At 38.3% G+C, this 16,966-nt stretch overlaps 1 protein-coding gene across 1 annotated transcript in view; it reads left to right on the top strand.

The window, feature by feature from the left end:
- The window catches only part of LOC147166335 (BMP/retinoic acid-inducible neural-specific protein 3-like), a 35,911-nt gene extending 19,421 nt beyond the window's left edge, over positions 1-16,490 (top strand). The window contains exons 4-9 of the mRNA XM_086088986.1: positions 2,930-3,120; positions 7,511-7,616; positions 8,863-9,099; positions 10,714-10,936; positions 13,278-13,620; positions 14,563-16,490. Of these exons, the coding sequence (XP_085945112.1) occupies positions 2,930-3,120; positions 7,511-7,616; positions 8,863-9,099; positions 10,714-10,936; positions 13,278-13,620; positions 14,563-15,333 (1,871 nt within the window). The 3' untranslated portion in view covers positions 15,334-16,490. The remainder of the gene's footprint in view (positions 1-2,929; positions 3,121-7,510; positions 7,617-8,862; positions 9,100-10,713; positions 10,937-13,277; positions 13,621-14,562) is intronic.
- The last annotated feature ends 476 nt before the right edge of the window (positions 16,491-16,966 follow it).

Below are 16,966 nucleotides of genomic sequence, written 5' to 3'. Positions count from 1 at the left end.
AAAACGTACCCGTGTGACATTAAATGTAAAACCTTGTCAACATTATCCAACTTACTAAATCCCATTTCAATACATATTGACCATGCAGTTAGAAGAGACGTAAAATTGACTGAGGGCGACGTTGTTGCTCGTTGCGTCACGTGTACTGATTAAAAACGCACTCCAGTTTGTGGCTGTAAGGTCACAAAATATGAACACGTTTTTTTCCAGGCACTCGAGATGAGGACGAAAAGTACTTGTAGCGAGCGAAATGCTCATTAAAGATGCAACAGAGGACCGAGCAAAATTTTGCAAAGTAGAATTTGGTTTGTAGAGGAATGCTTGTCAATTACTTTGACATGATTCTTCGCTTAACATGGTTACTATTGTTAGTGGATGTAAATACAATGCAGCTTGACCAGCCGCCTAAGCTTCTTGGATCCCGGCCAGTACTTAGTGGTATGAAATGAGCAGAGTAAGGAGTTTGCATTGGACGGCTGCCAGATTTATGCTTGTGAAGCTTCCAAATGGATAACATCCCCATTTTAAAAAAAAAAAAAAAGAGAAAGAAAAACAGATGGACTAATGAAATTAATAAATAGATTGTCAAATTAAGAGGGTGCCCTTCAGCAGCCGAGACAGAAATGCAAAGGAGAGAAACATTAGCCCTCGGCATTAACGCTGCATTATGATGAGGAAAAATGATGTGCGTTGACTTCAGGGCACTCAAAATAAAGAGACTACTGCAAGTACTGCGATCACCAAGTATGACCTGCAAATCTGAAACCAAGGTTGCTCAGTCCACAATCAATATATTAAGCATAATTCGTAATACTTTCATGAAAAATTTTCAGGCATATCGGCCAACCTTATTCATAGATTTAACCAGCATGATGAATAACGCAAATTACACAAACGTTGGCCAACCATTTGGATTGTCCTGTGGTGTACGAACAGGTGTCAAAAAAGTAGATGTTGATTGCTAAAAATCAAGGGTGTCAAAATGAGTGCGTTAATTTTGAGTTAATTTAAAGTTCCTTTAATGCCACAAATTTCTCTCACGGCCGATTAATGACCGGCCCTTTCTTGGAAAGCCTGTACTGCAGGAATTCCAGTCACAATGCAACAGACATGTCCACATCAAAATTTAGCAGTAATAAATTTAATAACAATGCATATATTTGTGGAGAATGGGGCCATGTCGTATTTGTCCATTTTTAAAATGTGCAGAATTTTATAAGTTACTTCATGTTAAAGATTAGATAGCTCTTAATATGACAAGAAAAATGCACTGCTCTGTCACTATTGTCTTACAAACGCAATTATGTCATCTAGTGGCAGTAAAAAGGACCTCAACACAAATCAATATCACACAAATTTTTTACTGTCCATACATATTTTCATTTTAACAATTTTTTTGTTATTATGAAGTTACTGGATCAATTACTAAAATATACAGCCATATTTCTATTAGTGTAACATTTTTTCCACTTTCATGTTAACAAGAGTATGAAAACTTAAAAATAAATGTACATGTTATTGTACATTTAAAACTGATATAATATTTGTGATTAATAGTGAGTTATCTATTGAAGTCATGCGATTAATTCTAATTTAAAAAAAAATTAATCACCTGACACCCAGACTTTAAATAAATCAAGAAACAACTAGTAACAGTAACAGACCTTGAATAAGCAGATCTAAGAAAACAGCAGCAGTTAATGACAGAAACATTGTGAGCGCTGTCAAGAAAATCCATAAACAACTGTTAATGACATCAGCAACAAGCTCCAGAGGGCATCTTTAAAGATGACTTTGTGTGCAAGCACACAAGCAAACCTCTCATTAGGGCACAAGGATTATTCTCCATCAAAAGGATGACAATGCTAAAGTTTGTATTTCAAAAAAAAAAAAACCCCACATACAAGCCCTTCTGTAAAACTTGATGTCGATAATGGCATGGCTTAAGCTGGCATGGCTTCATCTGGGATGCGCTCGATAATCTTCATTGATGATGTAACATGCTAAAAAGCAGCTCAATGAAATCAGTCGACAAGAACATTTGATCTGTTAACATAAAGGAAAAAAGAAGTGTGCTGGCTATTGCAGTCCATTATGGGACCAAGACACAAAAACAAATCTCTATTCTGCATCTCTATTCCCAAAATCAGACTAAAACATTGGCTCGTCAATAGATGGCGCTCGCGCGTCGCCATCCCGCATTTGCTTGGTCACATCAGGACAAAAATGTAATAATGACAACGAAAATCTGTTTTTAGATGAGCAGGATAAATAGTCTACTGCTATTGATGAATAAAAGTGATTTGTGTATCTCGATAGACTCTGGGCAATACAAACGTAAATCGGGTGCTGTTGGACGCTGAATTCCACTGACATAATTTATGGTACGGCTCCAGCCGATCTGAGTGGCTCCTTCCTTTGATGGGAATTTGCCCCATCCAATATGGCGGCCTCATAGCCACACTCAGCCAGTCTTGCACATTGTATCTGGTTTTGTCTTCATACTCAACCCGGGCCGCATGGATAAAATCATTTAGGATTTATAGACTTAATCCTACAGTAGGTTTCGCAATAATATTACAGACTATTGTGAAAACGGCACTCATCGCTCTTACCGGCTGAACCCGCTCTTCTGCTGGCTTAAGAATGTCCTTGGCCGGGTACTATACTGCATACAGTTATTGTATGCCGTAGTATTTAGAGTCTTTGGGTTTCAGTAAAGGGTGATGTTGTTTTTTCTGCCATGACTTCAAGCCCCAGCTTGAGTAACTTTAAGTTATTTTTATTTTCTTCTTTTTTTTTTTGTATACTACCAGATGAGTTTTGTGTGTGTGTGTTTATATCATCCAGAATAAAGCTTGAAGGTCAATGGCAAGATATGCTGTGCACATTCCTTTAAAACTCATAAGAACTTGTTATTTTTGTGCAGGAGAAGAAGCCTTAACAATATTTGTTGACAAAAGAAAACTGAGTAAGAAAGGAGAAGTGAGCGATTACTCGAGTAATTCATCGACTGTCACTCTGGAAGCTCTGCACCAGCTGGCCGCATCCTACTTCATTGACAGGGAGAGTACTCTACGCAAGCTGCATCACATCCAGATCGCCTCCACTGCCATCAAGGTAAAAACCATTATATTGCAAGCATGTACTTCTTTCGACACAAAGACAGATTCCAGTAGTTCTCTTTTGACACCAAGTGCTACCCAAAAAACAAGTGGGTTCCAATTTACAAAGAATATGTACTTAGAAAGACCGTAGTTGGCGATTTCACAAGATCGTACTCTATGTTCTTCATATTGAAAAACGGCCATTAAGTCTGTTGGCCGTACGCAGCAGTATTCCCAGCAGTTACGACCGTGTTGCGATATTAGTGAGGAAAAGAATAGTAACATAAACAATGTCAAGCAAAAAATAGTGGTGACAAAATGTAATTTAGCATGACGGAAGCAAAGTTAAATAAATTTACTGTCGTTCTAATAATAGCCAAAAAATTCAAACCTAAAGGCGCCTGATAGCGAGCCGACCTGCTCGAAGGTAACAACACATCTTAAAATAAAAAAATGGCATGATTACTGTGGGAAATTAACAAAAAAGAAGGTGCTACGGACGAGGCAGGGGTGCCGTAAAGTCGAAACGACGTAGGTTGCATACGATGTAACTCGAGGACTCCCTGTACTTCAGAGTCCCGCCAGAGTCTTGAATTTCCGGGAGACCAGAGGAAGGATCAAAGGAAAAAAACGATGAAACAAAGTGAAATCCAACACCAACCAGACACCACCTTCCACTGAGTTACAAAACCAGAATCTTTTACCAACCCCAGATACATCTAAATTCCATCAGATTAGGAACACCAGAGGAAAGACTAAAGGAAGGAAGGAAGGAAGGAAGTATAGATGAAGCAGAGTGAGATCCACTAACACCAACCTCCAATCATTCAGCAACCAGTGGGATAAGCAAATTCTTTTTGAGTTTCGGTAGATGCTGGTGTTGTGGATCTGGCATGCATTAGAGCCTCCACCAAAGACGGGAGCCGTCGACCTGGGCCCGACAAGTCAAGCACAGCCCCCCGGGCCACGGCAGCACCAGGGCACATCCTACCGGAACCCACAGGGGCCACCGGCCGGAGAGCCAACCCAGAAACACAGATTTGCTTTCCTCCTAACAATTCATTTGTTCTCCATTGTAAAAAGAAAGACAGCATGGAGCTGACGCTTTTTATCAGTGTGCTCATGATAAGATTTAATCTCCAGCAGCACATTGAGTCAGCAGGAAACACTGATGAGCGCATATGGTGAGGGGAAGATAAATGAATCTTGTGAAACGGTGCCAGTGACAGGTTGCTGCCACCGGTTGTCACCTTCAGGTAGCAGCGAGCAATTATGGTGACAGAGGAGAGGGTGACCCTCATTCCTGTCTTTTCTATTCCTAGAAACACGGCTACCTTCAGCGTATGATGTGCGGCTGCTGTAGTGGAACCTCAATTAGCTTTTCTGTACAATGTCAGAGCCGCGTCGACGGCGGCGGCGATGGTTGGCTTCGTCTCGCGGCTTGCTTGCTCGGTGGGCACATCTGAGGAGCAGAAGCAGATGCTGTGTTCATTTTTTGTAGCGACAGACAGGAAGCGCTGGAGGAAGAGTGTTTTTTTCCATGCTCTAAAGGCACTCATCTGGCGGAACTGACAGGCGAGAAGTGCAAAGAGCTAGAGTGGGAGATTCACCTCCATCACTTTTTCAAACGAGTCAAAGGAGAATAATTCCCCCGCTCTGTGTATCATTTCCACGGGGCAGTGACCCACACAGTAGCAGAACGGATCCCTCTAAGCGCTCTCTGCATGATTTGAAATCAAACAAGTTGAGAAGGGAAGGAAAGCGGCAAAGTGCGGCCTCCCGCCCTGCTGTCAGCATGCAAAGGTGAAATTGAAGCTCATTTCGCAGGAAGAGCCCATTACTGCTGCACTGGGATGAAGAATAAGTGGAGAAATCTAAAGATGTAACAAAAATAACTGAAAACGGAATGGATCGGTTTGTTTGGATGACAAGACATCGTGTGTAAATACGATATATTAGGGATGTCACAATAACCAGTTTGAATGTGCAAGTGCATTGAACCAAACAAATCTTTCCAGTTTGAAATATATAATCAAAATACGGATCGAATCGTCTTTTATTGGAGAGATACATCTTAGAAGGAAATGGCACATTACTGACGTCATTCAAATGTATGTAAAATGACAACAAAAAAAGTAATTGCATCATAACTTCTCAAACGGAGCCATACCATATCAAATCGTAATCCCAGAGTTGAACCGAATTCAATCATTACACTTTCAAGTCGAACTGTCCCCATATTAAGTTTTTTCACAACACATTCCATTTCTTCTCCACGAAAGCTAGTCCAATTGTCGTTTCTTCTCCGAAGAATGGCTCTGTGTTAAATTGTGCTAACCAAGTTCGACCCCACGGCATTCTTTTTCATCTGATCAAAATATTACTGCTGATCAGTATTGAGGAAAAGACGACAAAAATAACAAATTACATTTCAGGACATTTCGTCACGTCTCGTTTTTTTCGTCAATGAAATGAAGCGCTTGACATACTTTTTATTTGTAAACCATATTTACTCTCGTTTTTATTCGCCAACGATATATAGCATTACAGATTTATCGTCAACGTCATGTGATGAGAGATTTCATTACGTCTCGTTTCTTCTTTCTCACATGGAAAAGGCTCGTTGACGAAGATATTTCATTCTAATTTTGTTGACGACAGCAACCCTAAGACTTGATCAGAAATACTGAATACCAAGTCTTTAAAGAAAGCATGCATATGACACAAAAACAGTTTGCTAGGTCAGAATGAAATAAATTGATGGCTTGTTGGCAAAATTGGGTCTTTCCTGGTTTGTGTACTCAGAATATTGTTACCAGATAATCTGCTTTCTACTGAAAAAAAATGATATTAAAACGATATGCATTGTACGAGAGAGCTAATAGTATAACTGTACGGTTGTTTCTGCATGATCAGAGAAGGCTGCACATCAGTAGAGCCACTTCGAAAAAGCTTTCCAATATCTCTAAGATGTTGGCTCGTAATCCTCAGTCGATTGTGTGACCTTTTCTCCAGTAAACATAAGTGAGGTGATCTTTAGGGTGGATCCATACCTCTTGAACACACTTGGACCGATGAGAACCAAACTCAACATTCATTATAGTGACTCACAAAATAACATGTGGGAACGTAAAAAAAAAAAAAAAAAATGGAACTTGATTAATTGCTTGAAGATTCAACATGAAGCAAGATCACATTTTACTGGTGCAGTTAATTTGTCAAATTGTCAGCAGCTCATTAAATTAACCTCCGGTTACGTTCACAATTATTTGTACTCCATTTTTTCTTGTTGCACTTCTTGCACTGTTCACTTTTGTTTCAGATAGAGACAATTTTGCCCAGCGTTATCCCGTCATGTGTTTGGATACATCGGCCAATAATGTTCTATCTGGTATTTCTAATATAATAGCAGCTGCGATGCAAAGCGGAAATTGAATGCTCTGCTCATCGCTCCTTTTTTTTTTTTTTTTTTCCATATGCTATATCATACGGCTTATCAAATAATACCTTATATGCTTTCAATATTCATAGACTCTGAATGCCAGTGCTGTATCTCATTTCCTCACATTGATGTCAGCAATAAAATTCATCATGAAAGAAGCAGGGGATTTATGATGTGATAGAAATATTATTGGAGAAGAATTGCGGTCAAATTATGTTCCCCCCTCCTTTTTTTTTTTCCTTTCCCTTGTGGATGTGTTGGGCCTTGCCTTTGATTAGCAAGCCCCATGCAGTGTTCTTGTTGTGACTCGCTTGAGTTTTTGAAAGGTCTTCTTGCAATTTGTGATTGGTACCGATCGAGAGACTCTCATTGTTGGGCCGCGTCCATCTGTCATGTTATGCCAAGTGGCAAATGACAAGCGTGATTAGGACAAGTGTTCAGAACAAAGTATGCCGTCTCAGACCACAAAGAAAGAAAAATGAGAATCACTTAGGTGCGCTACATCATGTACTATAAGTAATAAGCTTGCAAATGAAGTGAACGAGGATGCTGTGCTGCAGCTTGCTTTGTGCCAAAGGTCAAGTCAGACATCCTCAATCAGACATTAAGGCAAAAAGGGGACACGCATTTTATCACACCTTTAATCTGAGTTTTATATAACATGTCCGTATTATTTTTCTGTACATTCGCAGGGATAAGAGGACATACAAGGTGAAAATGTCCATGTCAACATTGTTAGATTAAAATGGCCCCCATGTCCCCATGAAACATCTTTTTAAGTAATTGATGTGTACTTTGTGGAAAGCAGCGCATATTCATGCGCGATTTGTGATGCAAATGGTTTTAAAAGCCAACAGCGACTAATAGCATACAAATGAGCAACATTTTTATATTAACTTGCTTGTTAATAGAAAAGCGGGCTACATTTTATAGTGAGCACTTTTATTTTCTTGTTACCCAGGTGACCGAAACTCGCACTGGTCCCCTTGGATGCAGTAACTATGACAACCTTGACTCCGTTAGCTCAGTACTGGTTCAGAGCCCGGAAAACAAGGTCCAGCTGCAAGGTTAGTTTTCTTTCCTCACATATATTATGTTAATTTTGTTATATTTATTTGCAGGCCCGAGATGAAATTCATCGTTCTCTCTGATGAATATTTTGTATGTTTTCATTCCAAAACACAAAGTAACAGATTCATTCACAGGCAGGATGTAAACATGGGAGAGATTCCCCCACTGCAAAGAACTATTAGTACAGTGGAGCCTCCACAGTTGATCACAGTCTTTTGTAGGATGTTCGTCAAATTTCAATGTGCTTAGATTTTCAAACGGTTTTAGCGTGGGAGCAATGGAAATTGAAATGCATTCATGGGGAATGCGGATGCATGTAGTGCTCCTTTGATGCTCTCTAAATTGAGTTCGGACGTACAAACAGGGCTCGCATGGCTTTATAAGATGACGGTGTGTGTTTTTGGAATGTGCTATAATTATTATTTTTTTAATTAATGATATTTCGCTAGACTAGCACAAATAAAAGAGTGCATTTGCCACTTTGTGTGAGAGGGAATGCAGCCGACTCCCAGGCAATGGAAGTGGCTCCCTCCCTTTCCATTAACTCATTCACTCCCAGCAATTTTCACTGAAGACACCACCTTCACTCCCGGCTGTTTTACTGGATTTTGGCTGATTTTGCAAAGCCCACAGAATATAATTGCTATAAAAAGTATGGAACCTACCAAAAGAAAGATTAGTCTCTTCTTTCATCAGGAAAAAAAAAAGTATATTTGCATTTGTCTCTGTTTCGCAGCAATTAGCATTAGAATATAGCTAAGTTTCATCTCATTTACATTTCTGGTGAAAACACTGATAAAAAGAGCTTGTTGCAACGTAGCCCTGGCTGATCTCTTATACTCTGCTGCCACCTGCTGGTTGTTTTTTGTAATAACTACCATTGCTTTAAGCCACCTCTTCATGTCAGAAGCTACATCAAAGCATAAAAAAAAAAAAACAACATAAAAACGTGTAAATACGCTTTTGGGAGTGAAGGAAGAAGTATTATAAACAACGTGTTTACACGTTTTTGGGTTTCAATGAGTTAAAATCAGGGTTGGTATTACGGAAACAAATTGACTCGCTGGATTCCAAGAAATAAAATTGACATTTGATTTTTGGGGTTCCACTGTAATGATAATATATTTGCAGATGACTGATTCCGCTAATAGATTAATAATTGACTGTAAATGGAGTACCTGTAAAGAACTCACAAGGCGAGAGCGTCTTTCAAATTGTCCTGAACCAGGCTCGATTTGGCAGGTTTGCAGATCATCCTTCCAGACTACTTGAGGGAAGGTTTTGTGCAAGCGGCTCTCAGCTACATAGCCTGTAACGGAGAAGGCGAGTTTGTCTGCAAGGATAACGACTGCTGGTGCAGTTGTGACGCCAAGTTCCCAGAATGCAACTGTCCGTACATGGACATCCAAGCCATGGAGGAGAGTCTGGAGAGAATCACCGAGACGTGGGGGCAGCTTTACAAAGATTTTGAGGAATCAGGTGAGAATGTCCCCTTGGAGGATAATCAATTCTTCTTTCGACGTGCAATATAGCCTTCATATTCATGCCTTGTCATGGACACTTGCAGGAAAATCAAACTTTCAGGATATAAATTATTCATATATAAGGGACTGAGTATGAATTGGTAAGTGTTGCTTGCACATTCAGTGTCATATTTTCCATCCTTTGTTAGTCCTTGTTCAGCAACTTAAAGGTGAATCGTAAGTGGTTGGGATATTTTTTTTTTCTGGTGCAATGTCTGCATAGGACACATTGAAAACACATCATAACCAAGCAGGTGAAAAATACAGCTTTTGCCTCAAGCCGTTTACAGTATGTCAGGAGGAGATTAATCATCAATAAAAAGCCATTTATTTCTGCTTTGAACTTTTATATTACTGCGGAGAAATGCTTGAATGGAGGCTCTTAGCATAATGTTTGGTTATTATTGCTGCGCTCGGTCATTCCACGCAGGTGATTATTACTCAAAATCAAATGGATGTCATTTTCTTTTTCACTTCTCATCTAAAAAATATCTCCAAGTGCAATTATTTTCAAAGTTTATGCTTTAATAGCCAAGTGTCAAGTGAGGTCAGGCGCATGCCCAAAATTCAAATATCCAAGGTGTCATTATGTCCTTCAGCAAAGGATATCAGCGATTTCCATACTGACGCCTTATCAGCATGAGGCCAGTTCAGACAGATTGTGGCCGAGCTGCTAAACAAGGATGGAGGATAAAAATCAGTGGCTCGATCCCAGCACCAAAATGTTTGCTTAATTAACAGGTGCTTTCACCAGGCCTACTGTGTCTCAACCTTATGTTGTCAAATCTTTAATAATATGTATATATATTAGGGGTGTGATTTTTATTTATTTTTTTAACGCGCAATTAATGACTTCGAAAGCCTGTACTGGGGGAATTCCAATCGCAATGCAGCAGACACGTCCATGTCAAAATTTAGCAGTAATACATTTAATAATAATGCATATATTTGTGGAGACTGGGGTCAAGTTGTATTTTATCATTTTAAAAATGAGCAGATTTTCACAATTTACTTCTTGTTAAAACTTACATAGCTCTTATTATGAAAATAAAAATGTCACCAATGTCTTACAAATGCAATTATGCCATCTAGTGGCAGAAAAATGACCTCAGCACAATCAATATCACAATCACAATCTATATAATATGCAGCCATATTTCTATTAGCTTAACATTTTTTCCACTTTTATGTTAACAAGAGTTTTATTTTATTGTACATTTGGGATATAACGTCCGATTAATCGTGAGTTAACTATTGAAGTCATGCGAATTAATTATGATGAACATTTTTAATCGCCTGACACCCCTAATATTTATTGTTACTTTTAGCAGTGTGAGTGGCCCCTTTATTACACAGTAACGGTGGGACTGAAAAGGGCCCTCCCCAAAATGCTGCCACAATATTGGAGGCATAGAAAATGATATCGTAGAGTGTGATTTGAAGCAGGACTAATTAGTCTTGACGCAAACCTCGATGGATTTAATTTAATTAAGTGAAGGGAGGTATTTCCGTAACCTTTATCTACAATGTGTGCGTGTGTATGCCTGATGTGCCGTTTGTATTGTTGCAGATGAATTCAAAGCTTTCCACGGGAGGCTGCCCCAAAAGCATTTCCTAAACATGTCCACCATCCAACACTTATGGTCACTCGATAACTTGTTCAACGGGCGATATGAGCAGTTGGAGAACAACATGCGCGTCATCGCCAAACGTGCCGAAAGGGTCATCTTTAAGCTCTTCAGTTTGAGTAAAAGATGTCACCGACAGCCGCAAGTTCGATTACCAAGAGAGAGGTAAGCACAGTTGTGAAAAGATACTTCATATTTTTTAGCATTTCTGTCTTAATATACGTACTATATATACAGTGTACAAGACAGGGCTTCAGACTGTTTTTTTTGTTTGTTTGTTTTTAACTAGGAACACTGTGACCACAAACTTAACATTTTAGGGTTTACACTTCCTTTCAAGTCAATTTCAATCCCCTTTTTTTTCGTGTAGTAGACAATCTGCCATTCTCACTCACGTTCACAGTATGTACAAATTAGACTCTTCAAGCAAGCAAACACCAACAACTAGGGGTGTCAGGCAATTAAATGTTTTAATCGGAATTAATCGCATAACTTCAATAGTTAACTCACGATTAATCTCAAATTTTATATATGTTTAAAATGTACAATGACATATTTATTTAAGTTTTGATACTCTTGTTAACATACAAGTGTTTTTTTTAAGCTAATAGAAAGATGGCTGTATATTTTAGTCATTGATATAGTAACTTCATAATTCATAAAATTAAGTTAAAATTAAAAACATGTACTGTACTGCAAAAAAACGAGTGTGATATTGATTTGTGTTGAGGTCATTTTTGTGCCACTAGATGGCATAATTGCATTTTTAAGACGGTGACAATGCATTATTCTTTTCATATTAAGAGCTATCTAATCATTAACATGAAAGTGAATGAGAAATTCTGCAAATTTTTTTAAATTGAAAACTACAACTTGACTCCAGTATCCACAAATATATACATCATTATTAAATGTGTTACTGCTAAATTTGGACATGGACGTGTCTGCTGCATTGTGACTGGGATTCCCCCACAACAAGATCTCCAAAAAAGGGGCAGTCATTAATTGCGCGTGAAAAAAAAATGGTGTTAAAGGTACTTTTAAATTAACTCAAAATTAATGCACTAATTTTGACACCCCTAATATATATATATATATATATATATATATATATATATATATATATATATATATATATATATATATATATATATAATTATTATTATTATTATTGTGAAGGTGTCACTGTGGTCATGCATTGCTTCAAGTCAGAATTCCATGTCTGCATATAATATGTGATGTGAGCGCTTTCCTCCTATTTTAATATGCATGTTGCTTCCCACCGCCACACAAGACTGCTTCAAAAGCCTCACATCCCACAAACATTTTAGGATTAGCATACATTTTATTCCACAATAAACTCCCATCTCATCTTCAAAGTGTAACAAATCTGAAAAGAAAAGATTTAAAAAAGCAGCAGTTGCCATGCATTTCCCCGTCTGTAGTAAGCAATGGGGAGATGAGGCATAAAAGAATCAGTCCAGAAAGTGCTTCACAGAGAGAGACATGGAAAGAGAGAGAGACAGACAGTTATCATATGCCTGGAGCATTCTTCTGTCACAAATCAAATAAATCTTTGTTGCTTTACCTTATAACCTTTACAATTTGATGTGCTAATTATTAAAGCAACAGTATATTTAACATGACAATTAATCTTTCAAAAAATTTCAAAAAAGAACGCAAAACCCATCTGTTCAAAGTCACTTTTAATGTCTAATGTTTAGTATGTACTGATTTTATTATTGTAATAATTTTATGTTTTTGACTTTTTTTTTTAAAAGCTTTTTGTACTGATTTTATTATTATCCTCAAACTTTTTTGGACTTTCTGTGAAGCGTCTTTGAGTACCTTGCAAAGCGCTATACAAGATAAATCTATTATTATTATTATTATTATTATTTTTATTTTATTTTTTATTATTATTATTTTATTTATTTTTTATTTTCTTATTATTAATTACAAATACCAACATTTCAGTCCAATATGCAATATTTTCACATTATTTCTTTTCCTCATATTTAATCACCAGTTTTGTGCTATATTACAACAAAAACATGACAAATGAAATTAGTGGATTGCTGAGCTTGCTGACAATATTATTTTCACCAACACAATCAACATCATTAGGAACACTAATAGGGTCGTGATGATTAATCTTAACAGAGATGATGATCCCTCTGCAGTTATCCAGTGCCAAGAACTGAAGATTCACTTCATTTAGTAATGGAATTAAATTATTTGTTGGTTTAAAATAAGATTTGTGATTATAGCGTTTCACCTTGTACATAGTTAAGATTTTTTTTTTTTTACTTGATCTTGACATAAACTGTACAAACTGCATTGAGAAAATTTGTATTTTAATATATGAGTTTGAGAACTAAAAGAGTGTTCTTCTCTGCTTTCACTTTTGGATTTTGAATATGCTAATGTGTTTCGCATGTCACTGCTGCAAAACTGGAAGGATAAAGTGTGTTCTTTGTCTCTTCGCCTGCATTCCCTCCTGCAGGTCTCAGTCGTACTGGCTGAGTCATTTCCAGTCTCTCCTGTATTGTTCCGAGAACAACCAGATTGGTGCATTCTCGGAGGAGCTCCACAGCTGCAGCTGTCGATATGAACACATCCCCTGTCAGCTCCCTCCACCCTGCAGTGTTGGCGAAGGCTCCGCTTGCGCAGAGTGCGCGCCAGACAACCACACCCGATGTGGGGGCTGCAATCAAGGCTTTGGACTGGTACAGGGCGCCTGCAAGCCAATGGTGGCAGATTCCACTGAAAACTACCTGGGCTTTGAAACGGACCTCCCAGATTTGGAGCTAGGCTACCTTCTGAAGAGAGCTGATCGGAGGTTGGAGGTATTTGCAAAAAAGTAAAAACCTGTTGACTCAAAAAACAAGACAAAAAAAAGGACATATAATGATATGAAATAAATTGAAATAACACTGGGGAACAATTTGGATTCCACTGATTATCTGTAGAAAGACTGTAGTAAGAAGAGATGATTACGATGATTAGACTCATCTACAGTTATGGACGCAAAACATATAAAACTGTGAAGGAGTTGGCACATAAGCACATAAGCACAGCTGTGGTATTGGTATTTGGTATTAGTAGCTGTGACTACTCAAAAGTTGCGTATCGGTTGGGAAACATCCCTAATCCTCACCATGCGCCATGACGTGCATGTATTCTGGAAATTCAACTGACTCGCTTTCAACATATAATAATTCCATGTTTCAATAATAAGAATAATCGTTCCAATAGGAATAGGATTATTATCATGTTAAAGCATCCATTCATTATCAGTCACTCAGGCTGGAGGTGGTGAGCAAATAAGGTGGAGGTGGCCGCCTCTGAATTTTGTACACAGGAAAAACCCTGACTTTCACTTTTATAGTATGTGCCAATCTCGTTTGTTGAACGTATTGCAAGGTTATTATATTTGTCCACTCAATAATTTTTTTTTGATGAATATCAATTTAATGTATAACGGATAAAAAAAAGTGAAAATTGTGAGTTTACTATTAATGCAATAAATCACAATTTAAAAAATGTGATTGTCTGACACCACTCGTTAAAACTTGTTTACTTGGAAAAACCTTTCACATTCAACATTGCACATAGTAACAACGCTCAGCATTACTAATTGTAACCCTTATGGCGAGGGAGAAGAACATTCAAATGTTTATTCGACTTCAAGATTTACACTTGATGCATGTAAGTGAGCCTCAATTTATTTTGTGGTTATTAAGTCCATCCTGTCTGGTTGATTGTACTCTGTTCATTTTCCTCCCCAGGTTCACGCAATTTTCATCAGCAACGACATGCGTCTTAACAGCTGGTTCGACCCCTCGTGGAGAAAGCGGATGCTGCTCACACTGAAAAGCAACAAGTACAAATCCAACATGGTGCACATGCTGCTGGGAATCTCCCTTCAGGTTTGCCTTACAAAGAACAGCACATTGGAGCCTGCGCTTACCCTCTACATCAATCCCTTCGGCGGCAGCCATTCCGAAAGCTGGTACATTCCCGTCAATGAGAACCATTTTCCTGACTGGCAGGCCACAAAGCTGGACCTGCCCTTCGAGTGTTACAATTGGACTCTGACACTCGGTAACAAGTGGAAGACGTTCTTCGAAACCATCCACGTCTACCTGCGGAGCAGGGTAACGGCGCCCAACGGAGTGAATGACAGCGTATATTACGAACCTTTAGAGGTGACGGATGCTGGACGTAACCTGGGCTACATGAAAATCAACAGCATCCAGGTCTTTGGTTACAGTATGCACTTTGACCCAGAGGCTATACGGGACTTGATTCTGCAACTGGACTACCCGTACACCCAAGGTTCCCAGGACACGGCTATGATGCAGCTCTTGGAACTACGCGATCGGGTCAACCGGCTCTCGCCGCAAGGTCAACCCAGGTTGGACTTGTTTGCCTGTCTTCTCCGACACCGACTTAAACTGACTGCCGGCGAGGTGGCTCGCATTCACGCCTCCTTGGAGGCCTTCGGCTCCCGTCTGCCCAATTCGATGGATTACGAAACCAGCAAGCTTTGCAGTTAACAGCTGCTTGAAGCATGGGCTCACTTTTAAACGGTCACCTGAAAGTGAAACGGACTTTCTTGGACTTGCACCATTTGCGGTGTATTTGTTTACTTGTGTTCCCTCCTTGAACAGATGACCATGTGGTGTGTTTAATCATGAGTGGACCAAATGAGGGCAGCTGCAGAATGTACTTTGTGAACCACCCTGGGGACGACCATCAAAGCATGGTGGAAAGTGGTGGAAGAAACGCACAACTCGTTTCCAGTATAGTCAAAAGCAAAAGTAACGTGTACTGCGGTAGAAATTGTGATACCAGAAATCACACTGTAAAAAAAATAATTAATTAATATGTACTTGAAAAATCCTAGTAAAGTTTATTCACTCAGATATTCAAAGTCAACTTTACAAGGAGAGTTTTGAGTACATTTGACCTGTTTATAAAAAAAGAAAAAAAAGAAAAAGAAAGCTACCCAAGGGTTGAGTAAAGAAGTACAACCTTCAGGTTGGGAGGCAACTACTCTACCACCTGAGCCATGCCGCTCAAGATGTGTGTTAGTATATTGATGGTGTCAGGCGGAATCCGAGTACCTCCAAGAGACCCGTTTTTGGTCTCATTTTGGGCACACCAGCAAAATTGGCATGGCTCAGGTGGTAGAGTGGCTGTCTCCCAAGCTAAAGGTCATAAGTAGCTTTTTTTTTCTTTAATAAACTGATAAAATGTAGTCAAGACTCTCCTTGTAAAATGTACTTTGTTTAATATATGAGTAAAAAACTTTACTAGGTATTTTTCAAGTAAATATTACTTTTTTTTTTAACAGTGTAGGCAGACCAAACCATTCTTTATAGGACTGCTCAGTTTTACTGTAAGCACCAAACCTAATGAATGGACAAAATCAATTCATGGTAAAATGTTGGAATCTGTTTGTTTGTAATTTTTTACATGTCCCTTTGCTTCATTCAGTAACAGTGCACTTGCCATAAAGCCCAGAATGCAGAGGTGTCAATATTTTGTAGATAAATTGATATTAAAACACATGTAACACATTCCAACTGTTGGACTGTTTTTCCTATCCAAGAGTATTTGATTTTAAACATCAACCCAAAAAATGCATTCTGGTGAGTTTTTCTAGACTGATTGCATAAGTCAAATGCACAACAAATTGTGTACATATGAATCTCATCTTAGTTACCATAAATATATTTTTACCTCACCGAAACAGTTTAAGAAAAACACTGGATTGCAATGTCTCTGTTTTATCTATGACACAAAGTTTAGTAGGATTTTGACCAGTGCAGCAGCACACCATTTATTTCTTTTATTTTTATTTTGTTTTACTTTTTTTTTGTCAGTTAGTTTAATTAGTTTTTTTAATTTACATTTTTTTCTCCCCTTTTCCCCCCCGAAAATGCTTTGTTTTAGAGTTAGCTTCAGTTTTGTTGTTGTTGTCGTCTTTTTTTGGGGGGGGGGGGGTATTTGATGAGTACAAGAGGAAACATAAAAGATTACTTATTAATTATAAATTAATACATTTAAAGTGAACCCCAAAATCTCATGTATGATATTAATTACCAAAAACAAAACCCAAGAACATTTTAACTATAATTATAATCATACTCAATGTTAATAAACAGAAAATGAAGTTTCAGTTTA

The sequence above is a fragment of the Leptonotus elevatus genome, chromosome 11 (genome assembly GCF_054856555.1).
Source record: "Leptonotus elevatus isolate MCC_2025b chromosome 11, RoL_Lele_1.0, whole genome shotgun sequence".
Lineage (NCBI taxonomy): Eukaryota > Metazoa > Chordata > Actinopteri > Syngnathiformes > Syngnathidae > Leptonotus > Leptonotus elevatus.
Note: the sequence above shows the minus strand (reverse complement) of the source record. Positions and strands in the feature narration are given on the sequence as shown.